The sequence below is a fragment of the Pararge aegeria genome, chromosome 27 (assembly GCF_905163445.1).
Source record: "Pararge aegeria chromosome 27, ilParAegt1.1, whole genome shotgun sequence".
Classification (NCBI taxonomy): Eukaryota; Metazoa; Arthropoda; class Insecta; order Lepidoptera; family Nymphalidae; genus Pararge; species Pararge aegeria.
Genome location: NC_053206.1, coordinates 8,733,780 through 8,752,785, shown reverse-complemented (window position 1 = coordinate 8,752,785; position 19,006 = coordinate 8,733,780). Strand labels below are relative to the sequence as shown.

Sequence of the window (19,006 nt, the reverse complement as noted above, 5' to 3'; positions counted from 1 at the left end):
CGCCCGTAAAAGACGCGTCCGCAGCACCGATGGGTGGCGCCATACACGGTGGCTCCAAGCCATCCCTCCTGGGGAACAGAGTCCCCACCACTAACTCCAGTTGCTGAGGCTGAAGAGATTCGGTTAGCGGTGGGGCCCTGGGGCGAAGCTTACGCCTCACCGTTTTGTATGGCCGGCCCCAGGGATCGGCATCGAGGCTAGCCAGCATCTTCTCCTCCGCCAGATTTTTGGCTGTTGCCATTGCTACCTTCAGGGTCCCGACGGCTTCCCGGTAATTGCCGTACAGGCGCTGCTCCGCGTCTGCGTTCCGCTGGCGTCGTCGCCTGCACCGGGTGTACTGGCGTCTCGCAGCCACGCAATATTTGCGCAACTGCGCTATTTCGCTCGACCACCAGTACACTGAACCCCTCGGAGGCTGAGGACCGATCCGTGGCATGGCCGCGTCGCAAACTTGCGGCATGGCCTGGCCGAAGTACTCGGCTTCCTCCTCCACCGGGTTCTCGAGTGCCGGCAACCACGCCTGCACCAGTGCTGCCTCAATCAGGACCTCGCGGTCCAGCCGTTTGACGGCCCAACGCGGGCTGTCCCCGGGTAGGGGTCGGCTCACTCTTCGGATAGCCGCCGGGATAGAGGAGACCTCAAAGCGAATGTAGCGGTGATCCGAGAGCGTCTCCTCATCCTGCAGAACCTCCCAGCCCGACACACGGCGCGCCAGGATGGAATCTGCGAACGTCACGTCCACAATAGACCCACCCTGTTGCCGCACGCAAGTGTGAACGGACCCCCGGTTCAACACCTCTAGGCCCGTCAAAACCGCCCACTCCTCGAGTGCCTCACCACGAGCATCGGTCGCCGGGGATCCCCATGCAGTAGACTTTGCGTTGAGATCTCCGACGACGAGTACCCGGCAAGGACGACTTCGGCCGATAAGAGCCCCGATCTCGACCAGGAACTGTTCGAACTCGACCAGAGCTCTGTTCGGCGAGAAGTACGCTCCGACCACTAAAACGTCCCTTATAAAGGCCGCAACGAACCCACGGCCCTTGACGGCCTGTCCGAAGGCCGGGGAACCGACCGCGGAACGGGACACGATGGCCACCAGGCCATCGCGATCCCCCACCCATTCATTGCCCGAGGGGACATAGTATGGCTCAGCCACAACCGCAACGTTGATCAACCTCTCCGCCAAACTCTGGAACAGGAGGTCCTGAGCTCTGGCGCAGTGGTTGATATTCGCCTGTAGAAATCGGAGAGCCATAAAACTACCCCTCAGTCATAGGCACCTCCTTTGCCCCCCCACTAGCTTGCGCGTTCGTGGATGGGCGGGCAGGCTGCGAGGGGACCCGGGGGCCATCGCCAGTCATGCGTCCTCCTCTTTTCTTGCTGCGCTTTATGCAAGCGCTGCTGCCTCCTCGGTGATTTGCCACCCTTCCGGCTGCCGCACACACGCTGCAGTGCGGTACGGCAGTGCACCCCCTCGCCTTGTGGCCAGTCTGACTGCAGCGATAGCAAGTGTCGCTGCGGTCGATCTCGGCAGTGCAAAGCGCCCTCATGTGGCCGAATTCCAGGCAGCGGTAGCACCGCTGGGGCCGCTCGTCTAGCACCTTGACTTGGGCTGACACCCAGCCGACGAGTAGCCTGCCACCCTCAAGCACTTTCTTGGCTGCTGCCACTGGACAACGCAGCCACACTGTACCCAGGCCCCCCGCGTCTTGCCTTATTTCTCCCGCCAGCACTTGCTCTGGAGGACAACCACCAACTTTTGCCACAGCGCCAGCGACATCTCCTTTTGAGACCGAGTCATCAAGGCCCGTTATGCGCATATCAGCACATTTAACCGGCCTTGAGACTCGAGCGATCTCCTCGCTGACCACCTCCTTCAGCCTGAGAGCAAGGGCATCCGCCTTTTCGGCGCTGGAGGCGCCAGGCAGCTCGAGAATGCGTCCCCCAGTAGCGGCTTTCCTAAACCGGAGACTGGTTATGCCGAGGTCAGACAGAGCGATTTTTTGTCTGGCTTCAGCCAATACCCCGGCATATGAGGCGCCTCTCTTCTCGGCTTCCGGCTGCAGTGTGAGCACGACAGCCGAAGAACGAGGCGGGCGAAGTTTAGGCCCTGATTTTGCAGTCCCCGGCCCCCCTCCCCGCTGCGTCTTTTGCGGCTGCGACTGCGAGCCACCCTTGTCTTTCTTCTTTGCCCTCTTCTGGCTGACCTTCTGCCATTGCGCCTCCTTGGGTGCAGAAAGGTCAGTAGGGCGTTTTGCCGCCGCTGGCTGACTTGCAGGGCGAGCAGGTGGCGTCTCCGTAGCGTGGCGCCCTTCTTCAGCAGGCTGGCTTGGGCCTGGCACGCGTGTGGCGTCCGCATACGATGCGGGCTGCCTTGTCGCCTTCCTCTTGTCAGCCGCCAGTGGTGGCCGGATCCGTTTCTCTGGAAGGAGCCTGTCCTCCAGTGCTGCTAGACGAGCATTCAGCATCGTCCCGACCTGGGTCAACACCGTCCGACAGACCTCTTCCATCACTGAAGGTAGCGAATTGGGCACTTCAGTTCTCGCCTTGGATTGAGCGAGCTGCGGGTCAGGGCGCAGCCCCTCTGTCGTATCCGGGGGAGAGGACGCGGGACCCTGCTTCCGCGACTTCTCCAAGTCACTCCTTAAGGTGGCCAACTCCTTTCGCAGGCTGGCCATTTCAGCTTGCAGACGTGCATTGTCCGCCTGCAGTTGCCGTGTCTCATCCGATATGGTGCGTGAACTCAAGACCTCAACCGCCTCTTTGATGGAGGATGCCGCGTTCTTGAGTTCGCGCACAAATGTCCCCTTCAAATTTGTGGACTTGGTGGCGATCGACGATATCAGCGCCACTTCATCCAGCGCTCTTTTTTGGATTTGGGCCGCTGACATATCGTCGGTCATTGGCCCAATCTCGCGTTCAATAGACCGCTGCTTTTCGCGGCGGAATCTAGACGTTAGTGAGGTCCTCAACAGGTCCTGCTCAACCTGCAAGCGCATTTCTTCCTTCTTAGCCCTGTTGAGGGCCTCCCTGGCCTTAGCTAGCCCAACGTATTTACCCGTAGTGGGTGGTCTGCCTCTCCCTCTAGTGGGTGACGACGCATCTTTCATTTCCTCATCCGAGGACATTGAGAGTTGTACGTCGAACTCCCCAAGTCGCGGCCTCTTCGGCCCCTTCCACAGACGGCCTGAAGCTGCGCCAGACGCATTGCCAGAAGACTCAGACTCCGATCTGGGCCTGGTCTCTACTGTTATGAGGCTGCAGTCTGACATAGCCTCGTCCGACATCTCCGTCCTCACGGACGAATCGTCCTTCTTTCCCTCTCTGTCCTTCCTCATTTCCCTCTCGTGCTTCTCTGCTAAAACTTCGCACCTCTCTAAAGCAATGATAACTTCTTTCCCCCCTTGCACATTTCCAACTTTCCCTACTGTTATAGAAAGAGGTCTAAATCAAACCATTATTGGAAGATGACTGGATCATTTATTGAATAACCTTAAGGCCTACCCTCATAAGTATATTATTGTAATAATACCCACAACATCTCCCCCCTTATAATAAGTCTAATATATTTAATTACATATCACCTTAAGATCAAAATATTTAAATAGGTAAGTAACATTATTATCGTTATTACATCTTCTTCCTTTTTCTATAAAATTATATATTTTGTCATGCACTCATAGTAGGTTATGAAAATCTATATGTACCAATTATTATTATTATTATTATTGTATTAACATATCTAAACTTAGCTTAATTTTAAGACAAAGCTAGACTAATTTATTTTAAAATAATATTTTAGATTATTACACTTAGACTAAGATTATTACATTGGATTTATAGTATAAAGCATTAAAACGTGTTCAAGGATAGATACCTAATAGTTATATTCGCTGGCAAAACGAATGGGCGATCGTACAACTCGACCACTGCTTGTTACCCGATGGGCAGGCGGTGGTCGCGGTGAACGCGCCACGTTCGGCTCCGTGGTCGGAGTGGTATTACCCGTTGGCGCGAAGTTAAAACTATCCCAATCCAAGCCAGGGGAATTGCTAATTCGATCGGCATCGTTTCCTCGACTTGGTATTTTCATCAAATGTTGCCTATTACGTCTATAAACGCCACCGTTTTCAGTTTGTACCCAATACGATCGTTTTTCTTGTGCTGGACGCAAAATACGAGACTTGACCCATATTTTATTTTGTTTCATTCGAACGGGATCGTTTTGAGATAATGGTATTAAACTTTTAGTTCCTCGGTCATAGTATGACTTATATTGTTTTATTCGTTCAGCACGATTGTCTAACATTAACTGCGGATTAACAGTTTTAGGTTTTAACTGAGTATTTCTAGAGGGCAAACGAGTATTTAACCGACGACTCATTAAAAGCTGTGCCGGTGACCACTTTTCTCCAGAAAGTGGTGTATTTCGAAAATTTAATAGCGATAGTTTCCAGTCTTCGCCACTTTCGTATGACTTACACATCATAGCTTTTATAGTCCGAACGTTCCGTTCGGCGAGCCCGTTGGACCGGGGATACAACGGAGAACTCGTTACATGTGTGAAACCCCAATTATTAGTAAATAATTTAAATTGTTCCGAACAGAATTGGCCAGCATTGTCAGTCACGAGCCTTTTTGGAATACCAAATCTACTGAAAATATCTCTGAATACATTTATAACCGACGCACTAGTTAAATTGGAAAGATTAACAACTTCGACAAATTTAGAATAATAATCTACTACGAGTAAATAGTATTTATTTTGCAACTCAAATATGTCTGCCGCTAAGACTTCCCACGGCAGCGCCGGCACGGGGTGCGGCGCCAGCGGCTCCCGAGGGCTGGCCGCGCGGTGCCGCTGACACGTGTCGCAGTCCTGCACCGCGTGCTGGATGTCAGTGCTCATCCCGGGCCACCACATGACGTCACGGGCACGACGTTGACATTTTTCCACACCCATATGGCCTTCGTGAATACGCTTCAGCATTTCCTTTCGAAGTGCTGACGGCATGACGACTCGATTGTTTCTGAACAAAATTCCTTTTACCACGTGAAGCTCACTTCGAACGGCCCAATATTGCCTCACAGCCATATCTGTTTCTCTTTTATTATCCGGCCAACCATTTTTGTAATATTCACCGACCGCTCTCAATGTTTCATCTTTTCCTGTTTCTTCTCGTATTTTATGTATCATTTCGGGGTTAGCTTCCACATTCTCATAAAGGGTGTTCACGTGCACCATCACATCTTTACAAATGTCTTCATGATAAAGTGTCCGCTATAAATAACATTTTTCCCGGTTTATACTGTAACTTAATGCAATAATGTTGCAATTTTAACAACATTCGTTGAAGTCGAGCTGGTGCCTCATTTAAAGATTTTTTTTTTTTTTTTTTTTTTTTTTTTTTTTTTTTTTTTTTTTTTTTTTTTTTTTTTTTTTTGGAAGATGACTGGATCATTTATTGAATAACCTTAAGGCCTACCCTCATAAGTATATTATTGTAATAATACCCACAACACCTACGCCCCCCACAATCTTCTCCTCTCCCTCACGACTGGTGGCCCCCCCGTATACATGGGGCCGATGCGCCACTAGTGACGCACCAAGGGATTCCCCCTCGCGGGGACCCTCCCGGGTAGATTTTTTGCCATGTCGTAGTTCCATTTTGTTTATGGGCCTTATGGGGACCCTCCCCAGACACCCTAGTGGCTGCACTCCCAGCAACCATGCATCCCATCGGCGGGCATCAACCTTAGGATTGGGGTAGTTTTTTATAGAGGTTGTCTTCCTCGCAGCCCCACGCTCAGTGCGCGGGACCCCCGGTTCCGCTCAGTGCGGATTACGGGTTGCCCGACGGTGGCCGAAGCCAGCGCTCACCGGCCATGAAGACCGGAGAGCCCGCCGCGCAGGGCGTTTCCACCCACACCGGTGATTTTTTACTGAGGTTGTCCTTCCTCGCGGCCTATAAGGCCCCGCCCTCAGTGGCAGCGCACAGAAGCGCCCCACCCTCAGTGGCAGCGCACAAAAGCGCCCCACCCCGCCTCGTGCTAGTTTTGGTTCGCGCCGGGTTTCCCCGGTACCCCCCATATCTGGGAGGCATTCCCCTATCCACCACCCGGGGACGCGCCCGATGGGGGACTAGCAACCCCACACGGGAACCTTTTTTTTTTTTTTTTACGTGGGGAATCCTCATGGATACCAACACACCCGGGGAGGTGCAATGGTTATGTCGGACTCTTACCGACTAAACCCCACGGTGTTCAAACACTTCGCCTGGTGACTGGGTTACGGGAACGCTTTCGCACACGACCGCGACCCAGCCAGCGGCGTCCGCTAAAGCGGACCCTTCTCCGGGGGCATTTCGTGCCCCCTCATTCGCCAAAGGCGCACTTTGAACACAGAGTGCGCCTTCCAGCACGAGGACCTATCTCCCACGGGCGGTAAATGTCCCCGCATCTATCGCCCGGAGGTCCTCCTTATGGAGGCAGGCGGCGGTCTTGTGCAAGCCGCCTGCGCCCGACTCTCCTGCGGCGGATCGGCTGGGAGTCCACGGCATCCTCTCTCAGCCGCTCCGCAGCCTCCTTCTGCGTCATCACGTCTTCGCAGAACGAGACTATCGCATCCCAAGACAACTCACTGCCGGCCATGGCCCTGACCACAGCCGGCAGGGAGAGGTCTTGTCCCACTACCGCCACGAGTGCGGCCCGCTGCACCGCCCAGCTCGGGCAATCGGCAAGCGTGTGTTGCGCCGTGTCCACAGCGCAGCCGCACTCGTGGCACTCCTCGGTAGGTTCCCTACCGGCGATCTTGCACAGGTACTTTCCGAAACAACCGTGTCCTGAAAGCACCTGCGCAAGGTGGAAGGTCATCACCCCGTGTCTTCTCTCCACCCACTGCTGAAGCACGGGGCGAATCCCGTCAATAGTCCGCAGACCGGCACTGGGCGACTCGAGCCTCTCTCGCCATTGGCGAAAGAGCTCGGCCTGCGCTAAACGCCGCCACCCAGTGACCCTCTCCGGCGAAGGGTGTTCTCCCCGCATGCGGACCTCCACCCTTCGCTCGTGCACACACGCCAACACCTCCGCATCCAGGTCCCACGGGGGTGTCCCTGCCAACGCGCAGGCCGCCTCGTGCGAAATGGTGCGGTACGCTCTGATCACTCTTGCCGCCATGACCCGTTGCGGCCTTCGCAGCAGGGTCCTATTACGGGCGACAAGAGCGTCTGCCCAGATCGGTGCTCCATACAGGGCCATCGACCGCACCACTCCTGTGTACAGGCGGCGGCAGCCAACGCCAGGTCCGCCCAAGTTAGGGAGGAGCCGACTCAGCGCCCCTGCAGCCCCGATGAGTTTGGGGGCAACCTAACCTAACCTAACCTAACCTAACCTAACCTAACCTAACCTAACCTAACCTAACCTAACCTAACCTAACCTAACCTAACCTAACCTAACCTAACCTAACCTAACCTAACCTAACCTAACCTAACCTAACCTTTTAAAACTAGTTTGGATTCCTTTAGACCTCAGCCCACCGGCAACTACGACTAACTAAACACTGATCTAGCTATCTGGCTTTCATCAGTGCATCAACAGCAGCATAACTAGTATTAAAATATAGTAATGAGTTTTTATTAATGCATATATTCACATTAAATCTTGAATCTAAAGTCTAAAGGTGTCAAAACTAGATTTAGGTTAGGTTAGGTTAGAACATGAATACGAGGGGTGCCTTTAGGCTAAAAGATAGCCCAGCCTGCGAATGTGACCCAAACGAAACAGAAACTGTCGAACACCTTATAGTAGAATGCCCAAGATTCTCGAACCATCGCTACGAGCTCGAACATCAAATCGATCGGGAAATCTCAACTAGAAGCTTCCACGATCTCGTAGCGGATCCAGAGAGAAGACCAGACTTCCTGAGGTATGTGGAGAAGATCTTCCTCATTGCCGTCAGGAGAAACAGCAACCCGACGCCGCCAAGCCCAGACTTGAGCAGGACCACCCAGGCCCCGTTACCCCAACAACCCTGCCCGGTGCAGGATATGCCTACCAGGCAGCTCTTGCTAATGGCAGAAAGGGGAAATCCGGGGTTAAGAACCCGTGGTGTGGCACTGTTTATGGATAACAGCTCTGAGAGATTGGGGATAGACTTCTGCATCGCGAGCGACTCGAGCAGGGTGATGATATCGCCAGGACTCGCAGCGCTAGCGAACGGAAGCACTTCCAAAAATACAATTCGACGCAAAATCTATGAAGCCCTGCCAGAAGTTACAGTAGCTCAACAACCCTGTAGAATATTGCGCACAAAGAACAAAGTTGTCGCAATATTCAACTGGAATCTACTGGAACCACCATTTGCCAGGGCCAGCTCAGTACTAACATCATTCTGCAGCACGGGCGACACACCTGCCCGAATAATTAGCGTCGACGCCATGGCGGTGGGCTATACAAAAGGAACAATAGAGGACTACCTTGGTTGCATAGACGCATCGAAAAAGCACCAGGTAGTTGTCTACGAAAACAGGGGAGAGGACCTTAGTTACCTCAAACCCAGGAAAAAACCCAGCGAAACACCTGACTGGGAAAATGTTCCACCCACCATCATGGTTACTCAGGAGCGGAAAAGCGGCGCGGAACAGCTGACACAAAAGTGGCAGGAGGCCGAGAAAACTCAAGGGGAGTCCTCCCAGACAACCTCTGCGCCGACACGTGCCTTTAAAACAGCCATCAGCACGTTCAAATCGGCAATAGCAAGCATGTCTGGCGAAAAATCAAAAAAGAGAGCCGAGTCAATGACGCAAGAGGTGGGCAGTGCACTGGCCGCTTTCTTGAAGCCCAGGCCACAGCCCAAAACTTCACCCAGCGACAAACGGACTAACGCCGAAAAAGGCCTGGTCGAACCGCCGACCCTCGGAGTCGTAGTAACACCAATGGACCACATCATGAATGCATTCTTGGAGTTCATGGCTCTCATCAAAGCTGAGCTAGAGGTCAGCCGGAAGACCTGCCATGACATCCTGCAGGCCTACAAACATCAAAACACTGGCCTCTTGACGGTGAGACTCCAGGAAGCTGAAGCGGTTATTTACGACAACGGACGTCGGCAAACTCTACATGGAAATGTAGAAGAACTCGACCACATGGCCGCATACAGCGCAACAGCAGGTTTTGTCGAGGTGGACGAAGAGGCGGAAGCAGAAGATAATAAGCCGCGGTTCAAAACACCATCCACCGACCCAATAGTTGTCCTGGCAAAATGCACCAACATAATGCTGGGACAGAGAATCCTCGAACAAGGCAATAAGATAGCGAAGGACGAGAAGGAGCCCCTGAAATCCTGGAAAGCACCCAAAATCACCTGGGTAAACGGAGTTCCTGGCTGTGGGAAGACCACCTGGATAGTGAGGAACTTCGAGATAAATCGTGACGTGGTTCTAACAGCAACCACGGAGGCCAAAAAGGATTTGAAGGAGAAGCTGCAGGCAAAGTACGGAGCGGCATCAACACTCAAAGTCCGCACCATGGCATCGGTCTTGGTAAATGGATTCAAAGAGCAAAGCGAGAGGCACTGCGAGCGCCTCATCGTGGATGAAGCTCTCATGAGCCACCCAGGATCGATAATTATGGCCGCGAAACTTGCTCATGCCAGCGAAATGCTCATAATTGGCGACGAAAACCAGGTGCCCTTCATCGACCGTAGTAACGCTTTCTCATTAAAGTACTCCCGCCCTAGCGTATTCCTCACTATCAGCAAACAACTGTTGTGCACGCACAGAAACCCCATGGACGTGGCGTATGCGCTCAACGAAGTGTATGATGGCATATACTCGTCCAACGTTCGGATACAGTCCCTGACCCTGAAGGACTACACTGGTGCCGAGATCCCTAAAGAGACAATTAACACCTTGTACCTTACCCATACCCAAAAAGAAAAGGCTCTCTTGAAGTCCTTGGGATATGGAACGGGACAGGGATCACGAGTGAACACCATCCACGAGGCCCAGGGTCTGACATCCGAATATGTGGTGATAGTGCGCACTACGGCCAAAAAGTCGCGTATCCACGACGAAATTCCCCACGCGATTGTTGCGGTGTCACGGCACACCATCAGCTGCATATACTACACCGACGACAACACGTTCCCCCGAATAGGACGGCCTCCGTCTTTGGAAGGGAAACTTTGAGCCCCAACATGCCAATTCGGGTGACCATCAGCTCGGTGGCAACCGTAGCCCTCCTCACCGACTCCTCATAACTGCTTCCCCGGACGGCAACCATGGTGTCGTCCGCGTAACAAATAATTACCATCCGGGGCAGCAGAACCGGACGAATTGCCCAATCAAAGCCCAGGTTCCACAGCAGGGGTCCGAGAACCGATCCCTGCGGAACCCCACAAGCCATACGCCTCTCCTGCCTCGCCCCGTCCTTTCCCTGATAGACCACTACCCTTTCCTCCAGGTAGTGCCCTATCATTCGGCGCAGGTACAGGGGCACCCGATGATATTGGAGCGCCTCCTCTACCACGCTATACGGCAGGGTGCAAAAGGCATTGGCGATATCTAGTGATACCGCCAATACCCCGTCGCTTTCCTTCTGCGCTCCTTCGCAGAAACTTTTCAGAGCACCAACGGCATCTATCGTCGACTTGCCTACCCTAAAGCCGTACTGGTGTTCCGAAAGATCAGGGCCCTGCAGAGCGAGGTGCTGGTTAATACGAGAGGCCAGAACTCTCTCCAGCATCTTGCTCACCTCATCAATAAGGACAATTGGTCTGTATGCCGAAGGAGAATCAGGAGAACGACCCTCCTTCCGCAACAGCACCAAGCGTCCCTGTTTCCATACTCTCGGGAACCGCCCCGCCTCCAGGCAGTCATTAAATAGCTGCCTAAGGTGGCTCCCGAGGTGCCTCAAGGCCAGCGCCAGGACTCTTCCCGGGACTCCATCCGGTGCCTTCTTGCACCGCCGCAGGTGGTTCCACGCTTCTCCTAATTCATCCTCTGTGAATGGAGGGGCTTCTATCGACTCTTCTCGCTCCCCGAATGATGGAATCGTCATAGTCGGGGGCGTAAAAGCTGGTGGTTGAGGAAAGAGTCCAGACACCACCCGATTAAGGAGCTCCGGCTCCATGGAGTTCATGGATGGGGCACTCCGCATCTTACCTCTGACGATGCGGTATGGCCGACCCCATGGATCCCTATTCAGGGTTGCCAGGAACTCCTCGCTGGCGGAGTCCTTGGCATTAGCGATGGCCACCTGGAATGCCCTTTTGCCCTCTGGAGCTCTTTATATAGGCGATCCTCTTCCGGCGCGTCCAGTGGCCTTCTTCGGCGGCAACGGGTGTAAGCCCGGCGCGCCCGATTACTGTCGCAACGGAGAGCAGCAATTTCTTGCGACCACCAGTAAACCGCCTTCCGGGCTGGGAGGCACCTGGTCCGGGGCATCGCTGCATCACATACCCTCGTCAATGCGATGCGGAAACGCCTCGCCCTCTCTTCAACGTCAGTCAGCACCGGGGTGGCTGCGTTCCAGGCCTCAACAATGGCTCCTTCCTCCACCATTTCCCGGTCGAGGCGGGCTAGGGACCATCTCGGAAACACTACTCTCCCTCCTCCGGTCTGACTTTGAGGCAACGAGCAGGATGCGGAGACTCTCCACCGGATGTACCGATGGTCTGACAGAGTCTCCACGACCCAAAGCCACGACCCAGGCCCGGCCGGGAATGCCGTCGGGTCCCGGAGCAGTGTTTTTGGCTCGAAGCCGCAGCAGCGCCGCCCTCAGTTCTCCCTCGGTGACTTCGGGCGCGCCCGTAAAAGACGCGTCCGCAGCACCGATGGGTGGCGCCATACACGGTGGCTCCAAGCCATCCCTCCTGGGGAACAGAGTCCCCACCACTAACTCCAGTTGCTGAGGCTGAAGAGATTCAGTTAGCGGTGGGGCCCTGGGGCGAAGCTTACGCCTAACCATTTTGTATGGCCGGCCCCAGGGATCGGCGTCGAGGCTAGCCAGCATCTCCTCCTCCGCCAGATTCTTGGCTGTTGCCACTGCCACCTTCAAGGTCCCGACGGCTTCCCGGTAATTGCCGTACAGGCGCTGCTCCGCGTCTGCGTTCCGCTGACGCCGTCGTCTGCACCGGGTGTACTGGCGTCGTGGCATGGCCGCGTCGCAAACTTGCAACATGGCCTGGCCGAGGCACTCGGCTTCCTCCTCACGTCACGTGCCCGGGGACAGCCCATCGAGGGCTGTCCCCGGGCACGGGTCGGCTCACTATTCGGGTAGCCGCCGGGATGGAGGAAACCTCGAACTGAATGTAGCGGTGATCCGAGAGGTTTTGGGCAGAAAATGGTAAGGGCCTACCGAACGGTCTCCTTGAACGCCGTTCTGCTCCTGGCGGGGATACTTCCCCTCGATCTCAGAGTTTGGGAAGCAGCCTCTCTGTATGAAGTGAGAAGGGGTGTTACTCTGCCGGAGCTGGGGGACAGGGAGGTAGAAAGAAGTGCCAAGTATGCCACACTACCACATCCGGCAACAAATAGAGACTACAAATTCACAAGCCTCACGGATCAGGAAGAAGTAAACAGGCACAACGATCAAGCAGTGAGAATCTATACAGATGGTAGCAAAATTGAGGGCAAGGTTGGCGCAGCAATATCCATATGGAATGATGTGTCTGAAACCAAAGCCCTCAAGCTAAAGCTAGATTCTCACTGCACGGTCTATCAGGCTGAACTTCTAGCAGTAGAAAAAGCGACCACCCTGATCCTAGAGAGCCAAGAGCAGACGTTCGGTATCTACAGCGTCTCCAGATCATTCCTCGAGGCGGTGATTGGTGGACATTCCCTCCACCCCCTAGTGACCAAAATAAGAGGCAATTTAAATAATTGCCACTCCCAAAATAAAACTGTTTCGTTATTTTGGGTGAAAGCCCACGCAGGGTTGGAGGGTAATGAGAGGGCCGATAAACTGGCAAAAGAAGCAGCGCTCAACCTCAAGCGCAAACCTGACTATGACCAATGCCCGATTTCATTCGTCAAGCGTCAGCTTCGAATAAAAACAATGGAGGAATGGAATCTGAGGTATAGATCCGGCGAGACAGCTGCAACGACGAAAGTGTTTTACCCAGACGCCATCGAAGCATACCGGGAAATCCGAAAATTGGAGCATACGGCACTACAGACGCAAATTCTAACCGGACATGGTGGGTTCTCAAAATATCTGCACCGTTTTAAGTGTAGGACTTGAGGTTGTTGGACTTCTGAGTCTCGCACGTTATCGAGGAGACCGCACTCCTAGCCCTGTCGATGAGCTCGTCTTTTGTTTCCTGGATTTTTTGAATCCTTTTGAGTTTTGAATCCTCATGGATACCAACACACCCGGGGAGGTGCAATGATAGCGAGGACTGCTGCGACGAAATTTTGAACTTTAACGGAAAACTTGACTATATCCTTATGATATTCCTGTGCCATTGCTGGAAGCTTCTGGACATCTTGTACTATTCTAGTGATAATAATATCGGGGTTACCAAATTGTAGCTCCAGTGCTGACATTACTATGTCCGGTGTGGTGGCGCTAATCAGCAGCGCCGTGACGGCTTCCTTTGCTGGTCCGCGGAGGTAACTACGTAGCCTCCACAGATTCTCCCTGGGGCTAAAGCTACATACTTTTGTGGACTCGTCGTAAGCTTGCTTAAAATAAAGCCAGTCCATGGGGTCGCCCTCAAACGTTGGTAGATCCTTCTGTGTGCTAATACGGCTTAAAAACTTATGTGTTTGTGCATGTGGTGCGTTGTGCTTAGCAATAGTTGCCATTTCTTTGAGTGCGCTAGCCAGCATGTGTACAGTCCCATCAGTGCCACCGCCTATAGCGGCGGGCGGGCACAGCTCGCCTAAATCTGAACCATCCTGCTGGACGGGCTGTGCTGACTGCTCGTGCTGACTGTGCTCTAACCATTTCTCTACAGAACTATTATTATTGCTACGCACCTCATGCTCCTCCGGTAGTGGACTGTATGCTTCCTCATCTAGTGCTGCCATATCAGCTTGCAACCTTTTCTCAATTAGCTGCATCTCAATACGCGCTTTCGCCTCCGCTGCCTCTAGTTCCAGCCGTGTCTTTCTTGCTCGGATGGATGCTGAACTTGACTTTCTCGACGTGCCATTGCGTGTAGAAGCCCTACTCGGTGCCACTGCGTGGCCGCTAGTGCTCTTAACACTAGTAGCTGGTTCTACTTCATCGAAAAGCCTTTTTCTAAGCTCCTCCTTTAGGGGTACCTGCTTTTTCACCTGCTTACATGTGTGCTGGCTCTGCTCCTGCTCCTCAACTAGGTCCTGTTTCTTCACAGTGTTCACCATATTTGGCGGTGGAGTTTGGAACATACCTTGCGATCCGGCTCGAAGGACCACTTGTAGGGGCCAGGGCAAGTGAAAACACAGGGTTTCTTTAAGTGACTTGGCTGACAGAACGTGTGTAGCGGTTGGCAAAGTTTAAACGATGCGGCTGCGGTCGGTTGCGGTGAACGTCTACAATTTGAACCGCCGCGGACGTCAGAATAACGGTTTGCCGCCCCCGCCACCTACGTTCCGTTTTTAGCACATTATTTATTAAAACCATAGACAATCATTTATTTCAGCTTAAATGATATAATATTAATTATTTATAATTTATTAATTAATAATTAACAAGAGGGCTTTTTGCGTCGCTAACACCCTCCTTCACCTTCGGAACCCTGCTCTTCCCCTCCTTCACCTTCGGAACCCTGCTCTTCCCGTCCTTCACCTTCGGAACCCTGCTCTTCCCCTCCTTCACCTTCGGACCCCTGCTCTTCCCGTCCTTCACCTTCGGAACCCTGCTCTTCCCCTCCTTCACCTTCGGAACCCTGCTCTTCCCCTCCTTCACCTTCGGACCCCTGCTCTTCCCGTCCTTCACCTTCGGAACCCTGCTCTTCCCGTCCTTTACCTTCGGAACCCTGCTCTTCCCCTCCTTCACCTTCGGAACCCTGCTCTTCCCCTCCTTCACCTTCGGACCCCTGCTCTTCCCCTCCTTCACCTTCGGACCCCTGCTCTTCCCCTCCTTCACCTTCGGACCCCTGCTCTTCCCCTCCTTCACCTTCGGACCCCTGCTCTTCCCCTCCTTCACCTTCGGACCCCTGCTCTTCCGCTCCTTCACCTTCGGACCCCTGCTCTTCCCCTCCTTCACCTTCGGACCCCTGCTCTTCCCCTCCTTCACCTTCGGCCCCCTGCTCTTCCCCTCCTTCACCTTCGGACCCCTGCTCTTCCCCTCGTTCACCTTCGGACCCCTGCTCTTCCCCTCCTTCACCTTCGGACCCCTGCTCTTCCCCTCCTTCACCTTCGGACCCCTGCTATTCCCCTCCTTCACCTTCGGACCCCTGCTCTTCCCCTCCTTCACCTTCGGACCTTCCCCTCCTTCACCTTCTGAACCCTGCTCTTCCCCTCCTTCACCTTCGGACCCCTGCTCTTCCCCTCCTTCACCTTCGGCCCCCGGCTCTTCCCCTCCTTCACCTTCGGACCCCTGCTCTTCCCCTCGTTCACCTTCGGACCCCTGCTCTTCCCCTCCTTCACCTTCGGACCCCTGCTCTTCCCGTCCTTCACCTTCGGACCCCTGCTCTTCCCCTCCTTCACCTTCGGAACCCTGCTCTTCCCGTCCTTCACCTTCGGAACCCTGCTCTTCCCCTCCTTCACCTTCGGACCCCTGCTATTCCCCTCCTTCACCTTCGGAACCCTGCTCTTCCCCTCCTTCACCTTCGGACCCCTGCTCTTCCCCTCCTTCACCTTCGGAACCCTGCTCTTCCCCTCCTTCACCTTCGGAACCCTGCTCTTCCCCTCCTTCACCTTCGGACCCCTGCTCTTCCCGTCCTTCACCTTCGGACCCCTGCTCTTCCCCTCCTTCACCTTCGGAACCCTGCTCTTCCCGTCCTTCACCTTCGGAACCCTGCTCTTCCCCTCCTTCACCTTCGGAACCCTGCTCTTCCCCTCCTTCACCTTCGGAACCCTGCTCTTCCCCTTCTTCACCTTCGGAACCCTGCTCTTCCCCTCCTTCACCTTCGGAACCCTGCTCTTCCCGTCCTTCACCTTCGGAACCCTGCTCTTCCCCTCCTTCACCTTCGGAACCCTGCTCTTCACGTCCTTCACCTTCGGACCTTCCCCTCCTTCACCTTCGGCCCCCTGCTCTTCCCCTCCTTCACCTTCGGAACCCTGCTCTTCCCCTCCTTCACCTTCGGCCCCCTGCTCTTCCCCTCCTTCACCTTCGGAACCCTGCTCTTCCCGTCCTTCACCTTCGGAACCCTGCTCTTCCCCTCCTTCACCTTCGGACCCCTGCTCTTCCCGTCCTTCACCTTCGGACCCCTGCTCTTCCCCTCCTTCACCTTCGGAACCCTGCTCTTCCCGTCCTTCACCTTCGGAACCCTGCTCTTCCCCTCCTTCACCTTCGGAACCCTGCTCTTCCCCTCCTTCACCTTCGGACCCCTGCTCTTCCCGTCCTTCACCTTCGGACCCCTGCTCTTCCCGTCCTTCACCTTTGGAACCCTGCTCTTCCCGTCCTTCACCTTCTGAACCCTGCTCTTCCCCTCCTTCACCTTTGGAACCCTGCTCTTCCCCTCCTTCACCTTCGGAACCCTGCTCTTCCCGTCCTTCACCTTCGGAACCCTGCTCTTCCCCTCCTTCACCTTCGGAACCCTGCTCTTCCCGTCCTTCACCTTCGGACCTTCCCCTCCTTCACCTTCGGCCCCCTGCTCTTCCCCTCCTTCACCTTCGGAACCCTGCTCTTCCCCTCCTTCACCTTCGGCCCCCTTCTCTTCCCCTCCTTCACCTTCGGAACCCTGCTCTTCCCGTCCTTCACCTTCGGAACCCTGCTCTTCCCCTCCTTCACCTTCGGACCCCTGCTCTTCCCGTCCTTCACCTTCGGACCCCTGCTCTTCCCCTCCTTCACCTTCGGAACCCTGCTCTTCCCCTCCTTCACCTTCGGACCCCTGCTCTTCCCCTCCTTCACCTTCGGACCCCTGCTCTTCCCCTCGTTCACCTTTGGACCCCTGCTCTTCCCCTCCTTCACCTTCGGACCCCTGCTCTTCCCCTCCTTCACTTTCGGACCCCTGCTATTCCCCTCCTTCACCTTCGGACCCCTGCTCTTCCCCTCCTTCACCTTCGGACCTTCCTCTCCTTCACCTTCGGACCCCTGCTATTCCCCTCCTTCACCTTCGGAACCCTGCTCTTTCCGTCCTTCACCTTCGGACCCCTGCTCTTCCCCTCCTTCACCTTCGGACCCCTGCTCTTCCCGTCCTTCACCTTCGGAACCCTGCTCTTCCCCTCCTTCACCTTCGGAACCCTGCTCTTCCCCTCCTTCGCCTTCGGACCCCTGCTCTTTCCGTCCTTCACCTTCGGACCCCTGCTCTTCCCCTCCTTCACCTTCGGACCCCTGCTCTTCCCCTCCTTCACCTTCGGACCCCTGCTCTTCCCCTCCTTCACCTTCGGAACCCTGCTCTTCCCCTCCTTCACCTTCGGAACCCTGCTCTTCCCCTCCTTCACCTTCTGAACCCTGCTCTTCCCGTCCTTCACCTTCGGAACCCTGCTCTTCCCGTCCTTCACCTTCGGACCTTCCCCTCCTTCACCTTCGGCCCCCTGCTCTTCCCCTCCTTCACCTTCGGAACCCTGCTCTTCCCCTCCTTCACCTTCGGCCCCCTGCTCTTCCCCTCCTTCACCTTCGGAACCCTGCTCTTCCCGTCCTTCACCTTCGGAACCCTGCTCTTCCCCTCCTTCACCTTCGGACCCCTGCTCTTCCCGTCCTTCACCTTCGGACCCCTGCTCTTCCCCTCCTTCACCTTCGGAACCCTGCTCTTCCCGTCCTTCACCTTCGGAACCCTGCTCTTCCCTCCTTCACCTTCGGAACCCTGCTCTTCCCCTCCTTCACCTTCGGACCTTTGCTCTTCCCGTCCTTCACCTTCGGACCCCTGCTCTTCCCGTCCTTCACCTTTGGAACCCTGCTCTTCCCGTCCTTCACCTTCTGAACCCTGCTCTTCCCCTCCTTCACCTTCGGAACCCTGCTCTTCCACTCCTTCACCTTCGGACCCCTGCTCTTTCCGTCCTTCACCTTCGGACCCCTGCTCTTCCCCTCCTTCACCTTCGGACCCCTGCTCTTTCCGTCCTTCACCTTCGGACCCCTGCTCTTCCCCTCCTTCACCTTCGGACCCCTGCTCTTCCCCTCCTTCACCTTCGGACCCCTGCTCTTCCCCTCCTTCACCTTCGGAACCCTGCTCTTCCCCTCCTTCACCTTCGGACCTTCCCCTCCTTCACCTTCGGAACCCTGCTCTTCCCCTCCTTCACCTTCGGACCCCTGCTCTTTCCCTCCTTCACCTTCGGACCCCTGCTCTTTCCGTCCTTCACCTTCGGACCCCTGCTCTTCCCCTCCTTCACCTTCGGAACCCTGCTCTTCCACTCCTTCACCTTCGGACCCCTGCTCTTTCCGTCCTTCACCTTCGGACCCCTGCTCTTCCCCTCCTTCACCTTCGGACCCCTGCTCTTTCCGTCCTTCACCTTCGGACCCCTGCTCTTCCCCTCCTTCACCTTCGGACCCCTGCTCTTCCCCTCCTTCACCTTCGGACCCCTGCTCTTCCCCTCCTTCACCTTCGGAACCCTGCTCTTCCCCTCCTTCACCTTCGGACCTTCCCCTCCTTCACCTTCGGAACCCTGCTCTTCCCCTCCTTCACCTTCGGACCCCTGCTCTTTCCCTCCTTCACCTTCGGACCCCTGCTCTTTCCGTCCTTCACCTTCGGACCCCTGCTCTTCCCCTCCTTCACCTTCGGACCCCTCCTCTTCCCGTCCTTCACCTTCGGACCCCTGCTCTTCCCCTCCTTCACCTTCGGAACCCTCCTCATCCCGTCCTTCACCTTCGGACCCCTGCTCTTCCCCTCCTTCACCTTCGGAACCCTGCTCTTCCCGTCCTTCACCTTCGGACCCCTGCTCTTCCCGTCCTTCACCTTCGGAACCCTGCTCTT

General features: G+C 55.1%; 2 protein-coding genes across 2 annotated transcripts; both read right to left on the bottom strand.

Moving 5' to 3' along the window:
• Positions 1-3,880: 3,880 nt before the first annotated feature.
• Positions 3,881-5,248, bottom strand: LOC120635589 (uncharacterized protein K02A2.6-like). The gene has a single exon (XM_039906598.1). It carries the CDS (start codon positions 5,246-5,248, stop codon positions 3,881-3,883), a length of 1,368 nt encoding a protein of 455 aa, XP_039762532.1.
• A 1,235-nt stretch (positions 5,249-6,483) lies between these two features.
• LOC120635588 lies at positions 6,484-8,440 on the bottom strand. Its single transcript, XM_039906597.1, has 3 exons — positions 8,350-8,440; positions 6,902-7,340; positions 6,484-6,658 (listed from the first exon to the last, which is right to left on the bottom strand). The coding sequence occupies exons 1-3, from the start codon at positions 8,438-8,440 to the stop codon at positions 6,484-6,486; spliced, it is 705 nt and encodes a 234-aa protein (XP_039762531.1).
• Between the last annotated feature and the right edge of the window lie 10,566 nt (positions 8,441-19,006).